The 15,926-nt window shown below is 43.3% G+C and overlaps 1 protein-coding gene across 1 annotated transcript in view; it reads right to left on the bottom strand.

Moving 5' to 3' along the window:
• The window catches only part of PDLIM1 (PDZ and LIM domain 1), a 32,969-nt gene extending 17,982 nt beyond the window's left edge, over positions 1 to 14,987 (bottom strand). Inside the window, exons 1-2 of the mRNA XM_010000785.1 lie at positions 14,842 to 14,987; positions 4,251 to 4,335 (exon numbers count right to left, since the gene is read on the bottom strand). Coding sequence (XP_009999087.1) covers positions 4,251 to 4,335; positions 14,842 to 14,909 — 153 coding nt within the window. The 5' untranslated portion in view covers positions 14,910 to 14,987. The remainder of the gene's footprint in view (positions 1 to 4,250; positions 4,336 to 14,841) is intronic.
• Positions 14,988 to 15,926: the final 939 nt, after the last annotated feature.

Here is a 15,926-nt window from a genome sequence, read left to right as displayed (position 1 = left end):
CCATGCATTGCCCACACATGCATGGCCTTATCAAAGGCCAAGCCAGCCACACACCCAGTTTCTATAGCCCCTGCCTTCTCCGTATCCAAGGAGATAAAATATACAAGACAGAAACAATGACATCACTCTCCAAGGACAACGAGGACACAGGAGGCACTCTCAAGAAGTTTGGGAAGACGGAAGTGGCTGTCTGTCATCCCAGAAATACTGTGATTCACCTCTGGAGCTCCTCCAGCTGCATGTCTAGAGGTTACTTCTCATTTAAAAGAAACAAAACACCCTCAGGCTTGAAAGCCCCTATCTTCCATGGCTACAAATAGCTGATCTATCAACCTCAAACCAAGAGTTTGCACTCACCTTCTTAAGGAGTGACATTAATACTGGTGCCTCACTGCAAATGGAGCATGTGGCCTTCAGGACAAGCTTTTATGGAGACAGTCCTGGTGTTGACTGCCCTCAAAACTCATTCTTCTCTCAGCTCATTCCTCACATGAGCTCTCTGCTCAGAGACCTAAGCCCCATTGACCTCTATGTCCTACAAATATATGGGGAAAAAAAAAAGAAAAACCTTCTCCCACAGAGCCCAGGTCTGACAAGACACAGAACAGTCTTGTCATATGCTTTAAAATTACCTTAGTCACAAAGTAACTTGTTCTCTCTTCCTGTGCTCACTTTTTTCAAGAAATGTTTAGCAGAAGGGAGAGGCAGACGTTATTTTAGTCTTTCCCACTGTGGTGAGGAAATGCTGTTGATGGGAAAATTACAGCAAGAGATAGCCCTCGGGAGCTGGGTGAGAAGTGCAAGTGAAATAATTGAGTAAATATATAAGAAGACTCTCTCATTTCCTTCCCTTAAAGTTGCCATGGTTACACCCAAAACAAAGCTGGTTCAGCCACTGAGCCATCACCACCTACAAGCTGCTGCACCTTTTGATTAAATGTGATTTTGTCATCACTCTTGCCTCAGTTTAAATTAACTTGGAGGGATAAAGATAATGGTAATGAAATAATAATAAGGCTGTAGCTCTTTCATGAACAAAGGTCAGCTTAGACAATGAAGTCAGCCTTGGGATTCAGGACTTCGGGGAATGCATGGGAGGGTGTGGAATGCCTTGAGACCTTACATTCCAAGTAAGGGAAAAGACTTCCACAGGACAACGCAGCATTTCACCAAGTATCAGCCTCTAAAAAGACTACAGAGGTAAACAAATAGTCTACTTAAAATAGGGTAAAGAAATTTGTAAGCAGTGATCTTAAAATATCTAGCTAGTCATACAGTTCTTGAAACAAACAAAATTAACTTATTTCACAAGATCTTTTGCAGATATCTAATTATTTAACTGCACTAATAAAATGGGAAGAGGAAAAGAAGATGGACAATCATTGTGAGAAATTTCAGCTAAAATACTGAAGGTAGGGGAGTCAACATCAACTTTATTCTAAGAAAGGTAGAAATTTATTTTAATAACTGCAGCCTGAAGCAAGTCTATTCACATATATGATTTTGTATATCTGCATTCAAAGGAATGTGAGCAAAATCACTGAGCAACATTGTCAGAGGACCCCAGATCAAGACTTAAACGAACCTTTTGGACTCAGCAGGTCCTGTTTTCTTTGGTAAGTGAATTAATAATACTGTTGCCAAGGAAAGCAGATCTTGTTTTCACTGGCAAGAAAAATTAAAAACCTGAAACAGCTCAGTGCTGTCTTTGAAGATTCAGCTCTACTCACTTCTACTAGTCCTGCTGGAAAAATGAGATCTGCATCTTTGTGGTAAAATTCCTAGCAGTTTGCCATGCTGGTGTGTATATATATCTGCACAGCCTCCTCTGCACTCTGCTGCTGCTGATTTGCAGCAGGCCTTGCTGAAGTCCTTGGTGATGCTGCAAAGACACAACCCCAGAGTGACTTGGCTGACACTTGCCACAGCTCTGGCAGGAGTAGGTGTGCTCTGCTGACTTCATTCTCTAAGCAGACAGTTCTGATCACAAATCTTACTTGCTGCAGTCAGCCACTGAAAAAGGAAATGGGTGTGTATTTAAAAAACAAAACCACCACCACCAAAAAAAAACAACCTTCAAAATTGATGGTACTCATGACACGTTTCTTTGGCACAGCAGACTAGGAAGCTCAGGCATTGTTAAGCAGTATGAGTAAATGGGAGCTTGTGGTCTGGAGACATGATACATCTTTCCTCATACTGCTGGATTCCTTTGACTATGTGGCAGGCAAAGCCCTTTAAAGGAAAGCCCTGTGCTCTGAACAACAAGCACCACTCACGTAGGCCACTGCAAAAGACTTAATTTGCTTCATTTTAGGGAAGGGAAGAAGAGAGTAAGACTTTTGTGAGAGCATGAATATTCCTTTTAAACCAGGAGATAACTCTTCTAGTATCAGCCATCACAAGGGGTCAAAGTCTAATTTTCAAGAAACAGTTGGTTCCTAGTGCAAGATTAAGATAAGAGTGACTGCTCAGAGATAGGTTTTGAAACAGGAATCTGTCCACTGTGAGTTTCTCACTGAATTCACTAAAGTCAGTTGCAGGTTGGTATGGACAAATTCAATTGTGACACACTCAGAAACTGGCAGCATTGCTATATCTACACAAAGCCAGAGTAAGAACCAGGATTAGGACTAAGGTTAGGGTTTAGGAGGTGATCTGCTCCACTGCCAGGATTACTGCTGAATACTGAACAGTCTCACCTTCATGATGCCCTTTACTTGAATTTTAGAAAGCAAGGCATGACTTGTAAGTTAAAGACTAGAGTAAAGGTTAGTCACTCTCACTCATGTTTCTTATGGAGCTGCAGTAGGCTCCCTGGAACAGTCCAGGGCTGACTCACATACATATAAACACTCCACCCAGAGCACACTAACGGAGAGCCATTGATTAGGGTTAAAACTGCCACAACAAATGAGTTTAAGAGGTGGCATCAGTTAGTTAAGGTAACCTATGTTTTGTACTTAACCAGCAGCTGATTATCCAGTGAACCAAACCAGCCTGGGGCAAAACATGGTGGAGGGGCAGCCAAGTCTTCTGCCCAGTTAAGCAATAGCCCTGAGCAGCCTTGCAGCAAAGACTCTGTGGAGACTCTGTCCCACTCCTCTAGCAAGAGATAGCTCCCAAGCTCAAGGTTTGCAGCAGAACAACTCCAGAGTTTGGGCAGCAGAAGACACAGACTAGATCTCAGCTCAGCAGTGTCACAGGCAGGTGTCACCACATGGCCCCAGCCCAGCCTAAGTCCAAACAGATCAGTCTCACATTGTGCCTTGGCTGAGTTCTGAAATACCTGGAGAATGCTGTACCATGCTCTCAAGCAAAGCAACACACAGCAGCTTGGCATGAGAGGGAGCATGGACAGGTGGCCAAGGTCTGGGCACCATATTGCTGCACATGCGCTATTCAAGTCCTTTCCAATCCAAACAGACATATTAGCACTCCATTAACTGCAGAGTCAAACTATATTTATCTCTACTTATTTTGCTAGAAAGACTCATACAGGATTTGTGCTAGGGCCAGAATCTATGTCACTGCCTCAATGAAAATCCAGAGAAATGCGATTGATTTTAGTGCAGTTATTGTAGATTTGTGCAATGTAATCCTCTAAACCTCCTAGCCCAGGCAATGCCCTTGCACAGGTCACAGTTCTTGCTACACTTACTTGACAGAGGCAGTGGCTGAAGCAAGGCTACCAAAAGGTTACAAAACCAACCTCCTAGACTGAGGCTGCAAGATCTGCCCCACAGATAAAAATATAAAAGGCTGGTGTGTTTCTGTTCCACTTTCTTCAGGACTGCTAGTATGAGGAAAAAACAAAACCACCACCAAAAAACCCCACAATAGAAAACACTAGGAGTGTAAATTTTTTCTCCCCTCTCAAGACCTTTCTTATCTATGAAAATCAACAGGCTTAGTAACAGTCGCAGTGATTTACTGAGCCACACCTCTGCAGTGCCTTCTGTGCCCTATGGCAGACGTGAGCACAGGAGATGCCTCTGATCCAAGCAACTTACCCTTGGCAAGGTATCAGACTAGCTCTCCACAGCAGCAGGCTTCTCACCACAAGGGAGGGAGTCTGCCTCTGAAGGCTTCCAAGGGACACATGATTTCTAGGAGGTATGGGGCAGGCACTATCCCCAGTGTAACCAGTGGGGTGACATGCTCAGCACCTTGGAGGATCAAGCCAGAAATTGCTCTGAAATCAGACAGGAGTAAGTGGAAACAAGATATGCAGATCCTGTATAACTTACCTGTGGCTGAGAGGCCAGATTCATCTTATAAGGATGTGTCTTCCCCTCTTCATTTACAAGCGGTGACCAGACTTTTGACTCAGTTCTGCAAGACACAAATTTTGATCAGTTAATCTGCTTTCATCAGTGAGCATTGTTACTGTTATTAAAAGTTAACCAATTTCCCAAACATTCCCCCAGTTTTTTGTACATAGCACTCTCCACATCAGGAGGAATCTAGAGTGCCTCATTTTAGGCATGTAACTTGGATGACTTAGTTATGTTGCATCAAGCCCTTGGAGAAAGACGGGATCTCAGCAGTGACTGTCTTGGCTTACCCTCTGGCACTCCACTGGCAACACATCAAGCATGACCTTCAACCTAGGCAGCCGAGTTGGGGGTCACCCAACAGCAGAAGCTGGAGATACTCCTTAGATGCATATCCTTTAATCAAGTGAGATAATTCAGATTACTGAACATGTTTCAGCTTTTATGGGTAGCCAGGAAGAGGAACGATTCTTGTCTATATTGACTAGACAGAGAACATTTTGTTCTTGAATTTAGGCTGCCTAGGATAAGCTAAATATATTTCCTTGTTTTAAGTCTTTGGAATGTTGTACTTATTTATACAGTGGTATCTATGCTGAACAAACAGAGGCTTTTGGGAATTATAAAAAGAAAAAAAGAAGGTCCAAGTTTGCAATGGGACTAAGAACTGAGATGATGTAATGTGTCAGAGAAGGTCTACATAAACTTCACTGGTCTGTGGTCTGACCCAATTACTCACAACATCCTGAAACACAAGTCAAGATGTGTGACCAAAAGCAACTGCTTTACCATCATCATCCTGGAGTTTTGCTCTGTCCAAAAGAACAACATACAAACAAGCGGTACAGAAGTATCGTGCTTAGATTTGTTTGACATACTTTATGGGAAATATACACTACCTACATTTCTCAGAAGTACAGAGAGTAGTTAGCATCTCAGATGGACTAAACAGTGCCACTTTTCCCAAACTTTTTCGTAGCAGGGTACAAATGTCTGCAGTATCACTGAACAGGAACCATTGTTCAGTGCTAAACACTGCATCACACCATGCAGCAATCAGATGACTGATAAACTCTTAGAATGAGTTTTGAAAACCATGTCCTGTTTTGACAGCAGTCCTTTGTGGAATCTGCAACTGCAGACAAATGTACTTCCCAGCTATTTGTGGGTTCATGGCCAGCTACAATTTCAGTATTTAGTTAGCAAAACAGGAATGCTTCCATTAACAATTAACTGGATGTGCCCTGCTACACTGGATAACTGGAAAGAGACTTCAAAAAGAAATAGCTTATAAAATTGAGGAATAAGATGTAGAACTACCCATGATAAATTCAATCTGGTCTATACTATTCCTCTAAAAGCCCTCCAGTATCAGGACATTTTTTTAAACAGCCCAAACTTAAATGTGATGCACATGTATATCCCAGACATTTGCTGCAGAAATATTATCTTAATACTTAAATCCAAGAGGGTTGCTCAGCAGGAGGAGACAGGAGACAGCATTCTCACTCAGGGAAGAGGAGAAGTTTTATTGACCTGCTACTGCCTCTATTGCACTCTGGACTTTACACAGAAGAAACCTGAACAAAGTCTGCTTTATTGTAACCCCTTTTGCAGGAAAGTACCAAGACACAGGTCATACCAGATATTGTCCTTTACAAGCATTCAGGTACAGCCAACCTTTGACTCCAGGCTATTGCATCCTGTGGGCTCAGCTCCAGTGCTGACACTTGACAACTTACATCATCCTGGCAACTTGCAAGCTGGGGCACATGCAAACTAACAAATATCAATGTAATGGTTGTGTGGGATCCAATCTATGCCACTCTCATCACTATCTCGTCTCAACAGCTGCTGTGACTGGATTTACAACACATCCTAAGGTGAGTATAAAACAACCATTCCCTCCTTGCTTCTGGCAACCTGTTTAAGGTGCCTAAGGAACCAACAGTTTTATCCAGATGATGGCTATGAAGCCTGACAAAGTCACAGCCATCTCTAGGGTGGCTGTATTTTGCATTTGAAGACTGTGTTTGCACAGACGGGAGCAGCATGTTGACCAATGCAAAGCCTTATTCCTTGAAAGTGTTTGGAGATCACGTGCAACCAAGTTTTACCTCCTCTGGAAAAACAGGGGACACAGCAAAGGTTATGGACATCAAATACCCTACTAGCCAGGCTGTAAGCAAGTGGATGTTGGCTGGAGATGAAAGAGCAGTTCAGACAGCACTGAACACTTCAGCTGATTTCTAGCATGAGGTATCCCTGTGCCAGTGCTGACTAGCAGTGATATCTAAGTACTTTCAAGGTATCATTTTCTTCTACAGCAGTGTAATATTCTCAGAGTTTAGAAGCACCAAAAGGGCTTATTCAGACTGAAAACTTAAGCTCAAAGCAGGACAATGTATGAATACAGAGCAGAAACGTCACCCAGGTAGTTGTTTTCATCCTACTGCCCCTCACTCAATGCATTTTAGGTGACACAGCACATTGATCTCCAGTGCACAGGAGGCAGCTATAGCCAACTACTGCAGCCAGTGGGGGTTTTTCTGACCAGATTTTTCTCCCTTATTTACCAGCAAGGCAAAAAACTCAAGTTTGTTTCCCAGCCTGCTGCCATTCTGATCTGTCATTGGATATAAATGGAAGCAGCAAGGTCTATCCAGGCTTTACTTCCAATCCATTTTAAAGTTATCCAAACAGAAAGGTTAAATAGCTGGCATGGTTGTCCCTCTAAGGCTGGGAGGATAAAGCTTCCCTTTGTCTTCACAACAGCTGCAGCAGAGCCCTTCAGCCACTCTCAACAGCCCATTTATGGCTCCAGCAAAGCCACAAAAAGGAGACAGCTTTGCTTTCACAGGCTTTGCCTGTGTTCCATCCCAGATTACTGCCCGTGGAGCCCACAGTCCAAGGGTCATCGGTAAAACTGTTATAATCCCAGCTCTCAGCAAGGGTTTCCTGGCCCTGCTCCTGATGTCAATGCCTGCACTTTTACTGACATGTGGCAGGAGAAAGGAAAATAGCACCTGAAAGTTCACCACATGTCCCATTGCTGGCCCAGGATCTATTTTCTGGAAGACTGGAAAATGTGGACACAAGGCACAGACAGTAGGACAGATTCATTAGACTCATCATGTTTGTATCTTATCTGTATGTTTTCACATCTAATTTATATGAAGAAGGGAACAGGCATCAGAGGAGATAGTTCAAACCTAGGCTTGGCAACAGTTCACAGCAGGGTGCTACAAGTAGCCCTGTAGTGGATTTCTGGAGGATTTTCTCCAAATCTGGGGGAGAAGATGCTCCACACTCCCCTTGGCGAAGCTGCACCCCTGTCACTGAGTGTGGCCCTGCTAGCAGGGCTGCCAGTCCTGCCTCTCCACTGGTGACAGGGCTGGATGTCCAACAGTGTGGTGGGCAATCCCACCCTGTCTTTGGTGAAAGCCAGCAGGCTTTGGCAACCCCATAAGATCTCACAGACTCTGGCTTAAATTGATGGATATTTATTTTATAATACAGTTTCTAATACTTATTCTTTCAACTGAGAGTCCAGCAGAAAGCAACACTCAGTACAGAAACAGACAACAGAAACATGACTCAAACAATTAGGAACTAATGCCAAGGAAATTAATTTCAGGCAGGTGGATACACAAACTTCAACATGTTTGCAGTTTAAATTTCTATGCTGTTTCCTCAATACAGGAGAGAGAGCAACCAAGACAGGGCCAGGGAATGAGCCATGAGTTTCATCCCAACAGAAACCAAGACCCAAGAACAGAAAGAAATTTCTCTGATGCTAGTTTGGATGGGGAGGTACTAACTGGAAGGAAAGGAAGTAAACCACATGCAAGTTAAGGCAGGAATCTGGAGAGGTATTTGTGAAATACAACATCTTTCAAGAGGTTTGGCTTGAACATTGAGCAATATAAACATTACAAGAGTCTAGATTTTGCTATCAATGCTTTGCATGCAGAGCCAGGCCCTAGCTTCAAGGGAAAATCCAGAGCTGGAAAATGAGGGTCTAAATCTGTGTGCCAAGAACTGCGTGAGTAAGTTCCATAAAGGAGAAAGATACATTTACATCTCAGTGGGATTGACATGACTAAGATAGCAAAGTATCTAATAAACCCATAAATATTGAAGAGTTCCTTGAGCAACACAGAGCCTGCTAGCTGAAAAATGAGGAAAGACTTAAAGAATTCCTCTTTTAATCCTCCCCAGAGTTTTAGATGGTATTTTAATAATGTTTAGAAACTAACTACAAGAGCTCTCAAGCTACCAGGAAGGTACCTTTTAATCAGTTGTTTAGTTACAACAGCTGCAAAGTACATGCCCTTGGATTTAAACCCGAGCACTCACTTTTAGCATCAATGGACATAATCACTTTGGTGAGGAAAGCTGTACCCAGGCTGCATGTACCTATTGCCAATTCAAACAGCAACGCTAGTCAGAACCTTCTAGAGACAAGAGCCCCCAAATTTATTCCTTCTTGCATAGCCCTCTGTTCCTTGGCATTTCAGACGTCTCTTCACGTAACCACTAAAAGCAAAAGGTCAACAACTCTGGTTACACAGAAGAAGCAACAGTTTCTCACAAGCTGTTTCATTACAAGAGCTACAAGAAATAAAACCCACCTGCTCCGACTCATATTGTTCTTCCACTAGCCAGATACAAAGTTTAGCCTTGCCATAGAGGCTGTAAAAACACAACAAATGCCAAGCTTGACTTGCCAGAATGACTTTGAACATACCAATCATTAGAAAAGGTGCTGGGAGCACCACACCAGCCATGGAGAGGCTGGGAGCTGCTGCGGAAGGCCAGGCCATCTGCGTGTCCTTGTATAGCTGCACGCAGAGCATCAGCCTTTTCCCGGGGCCAAAGCAATTATTAGTAAGATGACAGAGCTGGAAAACTCTTCTTGGCAAGGAAGCAAAAAGCAAACCTAAATGAGTCAACGGATTCCACCAATTTCCTAGAACACAAATCCAAGCCTATTGTGGTTTTGCACAACTAGTCCCCACAGCTGAGACCTGGGAACATGAGGAACAAGCAAGAGTGCAACTGAACCTGCCGAGTAAAATGCAGACAGGCTCTCTTCCTCTTTATAAACATCTACACATGATACTCTCTGACAATGCATTTAATGTGCTGGCAGAAGATCTGACTTTCCTGATCCTAACACTTTTCAAAGAACAAATACATAGCTTCATTCCTTGGCATCGCTTTTAGACAAGTAACAGACTGTTCTGCAAACAAAAAGGTGCATTTTTATCTCATAGGCTAGCAGCAGAGCTGCAGAAAAGCAGCTTGAAACTTGAAGAAAAGGACAGTAGGGGCAGAACAAGAGATCACAAATTTGCAATCCCTTTTCACAAATATTCTTATTACCACCCCCAACCTGCCTCCAGTCACAGAGGGAAGGACAGACTCACTGTAGGAACACCACTTTTTTCTTTTTTTTTTCTTAAACCCCCACACTTTTCAGTTGCTCAAGGCTGCACAGTTGCACCACCCATTTGGTGACTAAAGACACAGGCAAAAAGTCACTTGTTTTAGAAAGAATTTTAACATTTGTCTGCTATTGTACATCTACAACTTATAGCTACACAGAGCTGTGTGTCAAATTTGTCATGAGCATTACCACTGACAATGGTCACGCTTGGATCTCTTGGCTATCAGGTGAATATTGTGCTATGAAAATCAGTTCCTCCTGAGCTTTCACTTCTTTGAGCATTCTTTTTCAGAGCAAGCATCTTTCCCAAAATACACTGTTTCCAAAAGAAGTTGATAAAATCTCTCCAGTCTGTTGAGCACATCTTGCTGCTTTCCTCTGTTAAAGGAAAATCAGAGAAAGGGGTGCAGCCTGGGGTGAGGCTTTGCTGGACCCTAAAATATCAGTGCAATGATGTACACATCCTAACTGAAGAAGGGAAAATAAATAAATAAATAAATAAATAAATACAGAGCAGCAGCTCTTCTCGAAGACTAAAGATCCAAAACTTCATCTTTCTTGTGAATGGGGGAGGCTCAAAAAATCTGCCCATGAAATTTCTTACTTTAGCAACCAGGTGGTTTTGGGTTGACTGAAGCACACTGTCTGCTGTAGGTCAGTCCCTGCATGTATCATACAAAATCATGGTGCTGATCTTGATTTTACACAGCTGAAAACAATAATGAAACCTTAACTTTGGTTTCTTGGGAACTACATTCCTGAAAACACTCTCTAGCCTGAAACAAGAAGTAAAATGAATTAGCAAACAGGCTCAGAAAAGAGCAGGGAGCTGCTAGACAGCCTAAGATCAGCAGGAATTTGGTGTACGTGCCAACATTGTTGAACACCTATTTTTGAGGCAGAAAACAGACCTTTCCAAATCTGTTCACACATCAAATAGCAAAGCACCTGGCAGTGCCACTTAGAAAAGCATATTTAGGCAAAGCAATTTGTGGCTGGGTTTTAAATTCTAAGAAACTAATAGATTCACACCCTTGGGTGAAAAAGCAGACCACACATGTTTTCTTCAGCCAGTAATTTGATCCATTTTTAATGGTGATGTGTTAGATTAGATTTCCTGCCTAGAATCTGATCTGAAATATTTTTGGACTGTTACCATGATTAAGGAACATACCAAAACAGGAAACACTGGAATGCTGTTGATATTCACAATCAAGTACACAGCACAAACAGCATTTCCTTTACCAGAAGTGTTTAAAGTCCTTTCAATTCTATACATTTACACTTTTCTTAAATAATCATTAGTACAGCCAAACATGAAGACATCTCAACTGCTTGGCTACCATTAAAAGAGAAGAGGGTTTCATATTTGCAGAACACACACATATGAAGTTGGTTTTGGTCTACAGAAGAGCAAAAGAAGACAACAAGCATAGAGCAATACTTCCCAAAAACACCCTGCCAGCCTCCAGCTACTTGCAGCTTAAGGGCTTTCTGCAGCAGAGATACTGCCATGGGACAGAATATCCTTTATAGATTTGTTTTCCATTAATTCATCCAGTCTCCTCTTGAGCCGATGTGCACTTTTAACCTTCACAGCACAGTCACAAATTAAGTCTCTACTGTCACAACAGTGTTGCTGCTTTGGTGGAACTGAAACACCTGATGTGAGCTCAGATCCATGTCTAACATACCTTTTGGTATGACCTTGCTGCCACCCCAAATGCAGGTCAGAGAGCATTTTGCACAGGTAATAATTAAAATGAGTAATAATTTAAAATTAATCATATAAGAAAATAAAACAATTTAACAACTTATGCCTTCATCAGATGGTAAGCAGAAAAGGAAGAGAGGAAGACACTCTGGAATACCTGGCACATCTGGGCACATCCTCAGCACCAGCTGTGCATGATGCTCCAACCCAGGAGTCACTGCTCTGACAGAGCAGTGGTCTTTGCCAGCACATCTACTTTGTACAATTGATTCAGCTAAGGAGCTACAACTGCAGAGCATGAAGACCAGACCCAAGAGTTGGTGGCACTGAAGCGCAAATTATACACTTTCCTTTTCATACTCAGCCAACTAATTACAGAGCTACTTTGATAGAGGAAAAACCTCCAGTCAGCCTTCCCCACTAACTACGCATGGTCAAGCCTTACTGACAGAGCTTGGCCCACAAGAGTGGAGGAAGCCCAAGCTATACCACCTGGCAATGTGGCACTAATTTTCCCAAGTGTCTTCCACCTTCACCAACTCCATAGCTATGCTCTTCCCTTCTTACAGAGGAAGACTGACCACCAACCATAGCCTGCTTTCCTCACCCATTTTCTCTACCTAAGTTGAGCAGGAAGGTGAATCATGGGCTCTAACTGTTTTAAAATGCCTTCTGTCTCCTCTTAGGCCTCCTCTCAAGTTTTTAAGGTGATTGCCTTAGTCTGCAAAGTAAAGAAGGGCTCCAGCCTCAGGAACAAAGACTACATTGCATTTTGGACTACCAAGTCCAGCTGCATTTGGGACAGCACAGTTACAGGGGCCCAGAAAGAGAAAGCTGTGTGCTAGGGATAAAATACTTTCAACAGAGTACAACCAGGAAAGACCACACGATGCACACTACTGTCCTTTTGCATTAAAGAAGAGCTTTCTCCTCTGAGAAAGCCTCCTGCAGTATCCTGTTGTCCAATACAAACTCATCTCTCTAAACTATCAAGTTTCCAAACAAGTAAGCAATTCTTCCCTCAGCAAAACTTTGCTCCCAAAGAAGGAGGAGGACCAAAGACTTAAGGTGCCCTAGAATCATAGAATCACCTAGGTTGGAAAAGACCTGCAAGATCATCAAGTCCAACCTTTAACCCTGCTCTCCCATGTTCACTCCTAAACTGCATCCCCAAGCACTACATCTATACGACTTTAAAACACATCCAGGGATGGTGACTCAACCACCTCTCTGGACTGCCTGTTCCAATGCCTGACAACCCTTTCAGAGAAAAATGTTTTCCTCATGTCCAGCTGTCCTGGGTTGAGCCAGGATGAAGCCAATTTTCTTTTTACTGATTTTTTTTTTTCTTCAATGAGCTCTAGCTCACTGAAGCAAGTTTGTTCAATTAGCAGCAAGTTTTCCAGCTAGCAGACTGATAACACTTAAATGTTTATATTACTGCTGAGACATCAAGGACATTTTGCTCTGCTTGTTGAATCTGCAGCCTCAGATACTAAAGTAGCAGAAGAGTCATACCTGCAGCCCCCCTGTAGGGAGAAGCAGACTAGACAGACGGCAAAATTGGCGAACAAAAGTATTTGTCGATCCCAAGTCAAATTGTGACACCAGCCTAAACCTCCCCTGGTGCAGCTTGAGGCCATTCCTTCTTGTCCCATCACTATTTACTTGTAAGAAGAGACCAGCACGTACTTCTCTACCATGTCCTTCCAGGTAGTTGTAGAGGGCAACGAGGTCCCCCCTCAGCCTCCTTTTCTTTAGACTAAACAGCCTCAGTTCCCTCAGCTGCTCCTCATAAGACTTGTTCCCTAGGCCTTTCACCTAAAATCGACTTTACATAGAGCAACAGGTATGAAATATATGAAATCCTAGAGTGGAAAAGTAGTCAGATCACTGCTTTCATGTCCTTGCACTTGACACTCTCCTTGGCCATTTTGTTAGCATCACTCAGTGCAGCAGCAGAAACGTCCAACACACACTCATGCTACCTCATTGAAAAGGGGTTCTTGAAAAAGAGTTGGACTGTGTGAACTCAAAACCCCTGTGCAGTTTTACACAGCTGCACAACCAGCTAGAAATCTCTTCCCGGGTAGCTTCCACACCCCAGGCCCATGAAACATGCATAGGGTAGCTATAAAGTTAACGACTTTGTAATTAACATTAGCAAACACATTTTACAGACTCAATGATCTGTAAGAGTGAGCTTGCCTGCAGGCTGAAAGAGCTTCCCCTCTTCTCTCCCAGCCAGAACCACATGGCACTGGTTTGCTAAGTCAAGCAGCCAGATATTTTGGAGAGGAAAAGGACCACTCCTTGACAGAAAGAATACAGGCTGCCAAGTTAAAGGCCAGTATGAGACACCCTGGGCTAAAAGGCTCCTGCAATGCTCACTACCCATTCACACCACCTGTTCCGTTTCTTCCCTCAGTGAATTCTGTCAGTGAATTGTCAGGCTTTTTTTTGGCCAAGACCCATCACTTTTTCCTGAACTGGGAAACATCTGCTGAACTACTGGCATTATCCAAGCTGTGGTAAAAGATTTATCCTTATTGCAGAAAAGCCCCAAACTACTGAACCACTGCGTCATTTAAGGCATGCTTTTGTACTCCTTCTGAAAGCACTTCCTCAGCGTCTGCTGTGGAGCTGATGGATGGTCACGCTGGGGGAAGGCAGCCACAGGAAAAATTCACTCCAGAGCAACTAGAAATGCCATACTGCATCTACCATCTGACTTTGAGAAGTGCTGGTTCAGATCAAGAGGATAGGGTAGCTATAAAGTTAACGACTTTGTGCCTAGCCACACAAAGCACTAAGAGAAAGATGTGGACCTGTTGGAATGTGTCCAGAGAAGGGCCATGAAAATGATCCAAGGGCTGGAGCACCTCTCTTATGAGGACAGGCTGAGGGAGTTCAGGTTGTTCAGTCTAAAAAAGAGAAGGCTCCGGGGGGACCTCATAGCAGCCTTCCAGTACCTGAAGGGGGCCTACAGGAAAGCTGGGGAGGGTCTTTTTACAGGGGCTTGCAGTGAGAGGACATGGGGTAATGGTTTTAAGCTGAAAGAAGAGAGATTTGGTTAGACATCAGGTGTAAATTCTTCAGTGTAAGGGTGAAGAGACACTGGAACCAGCTGCCCAGAGATGTTGTGGGGGCTCCATCCCTGGAGGCGTTCAAGGGCAGGTTGGATGGGGCTCTGAGCAGCCTGTTCTAGTGGGAGATGCCATGTCCCTGCCCAAGCAAGGGAGCTGGAACTCAATGATCTTTAAGGTCCCTTCCAACTCCAAAAATTCTGTGATTATTTCAAATTAAATAAACTATAGGTCTGCTGTCAAACAAAAAAATTGCTACTCCCCAACCCCCAGCCCCCCTCTCCCCACCTCCAGTCTTGCCCAGTGACCTACCTGCTGACCGTCAGAGTTAGCTCATCTGCACAACCCTTGATTTTGTTCTGCGCCTCAAGGTGCGTCATGTTATCTGTGTTCACTCCATCAATGGCTATGATCTGGTCTCCTATACACAGGTTGGCTATGGCAGCTTTGCTTCCTGGAGTCACCTAAGAGAAAACAAAAAGAGTGAATGGACTTTCCGGGGAAGCGCTTTCCATAGCAACAACTAAAAAACAATTAGAGCACTCAGGGCTTTTCTCACTGGTACCTGGAAGCAAAGAGGTGAAAACTACATGAAGTAAATTCTCAGCAAAAATCTGTCTGGCTCTAGGTCTCTTAGGTACTCCTCAGTATTACTGAAGAGCAGGATTCTGTTTTGGCACCCACAGATAGGAATTTGAGGAGAGGACAAGAGGTAAATAATAAAAAATGTGTTTTCACACAAGGCAATTGGCTTTGTGCTGGAGAGCAAGGACATGCAGAAAGCAGCTCTGTTTCTCCCTGGACAGAGAAATGCTCTCCAAAAGAGAAGGAGCTAAGGACAGCCAGAGAGTCTGAGCCTTTAAGAACAACAGAAAGGAGTACCAAAGTTATTGCAACACAGTCAACACCAATCACAAACACCATAATTTGCATCACAATCTCATTTGCTTCCTTCCTTGGAAGAAAGGTTTGGGCTCAAGATTTTGGATTGCTTCTTTATTGTAATAAACTGGTTTTATCCAGGAACAGCTGCAACACTCACCAACTTCAGTGAATTCAATCCAAAGCAGTGCTTGATTTTACAAGCAGACAGGAATGGTGAAAGGCAACAGAAATTTCATTCTTAAACCACAATCTGACAATACTTCCTGAAAAAGTAGAAGTCATCTCCAGCCTGATCACAGCTCACCTTGATACTCTTCCATCTTGCCTCTCCCTTTCCTCTACACACAAGGTTCTTTGCTTCCCAGATACACCACTGCACTGCTAAAGAGGTGTGGCTTGAGAAATGACTGATGATAAGGAGCTCAGGGTATTCTCAGTGGGATCCCAGACAGAAGACACTATGCAGCAATGCCATTGGTAGGATACTCCTCATAAAAAACAAGGTCCCAGCT

The sequence above is a fragment of the Chaetura pelagica genome, unplaced genomic scaffold, assembly GCF_000747805.2.
Source record: "Chaetura pelagica isolate M959 unplaced genomic scaffold, ChaPel_1.0 scaffold166, whole genome shotgun sequence".
Lineage (NCBI taxonomy): Eukaryota > Metazoa > Chordata > Aves > Apodiformes > Apodidae > Chaetura > Chaetura pelagica.
Note: the sequence above shows the minus strand (reverse complement) of the source record. Positions and strands in the feature narration are given on the sequence as shown.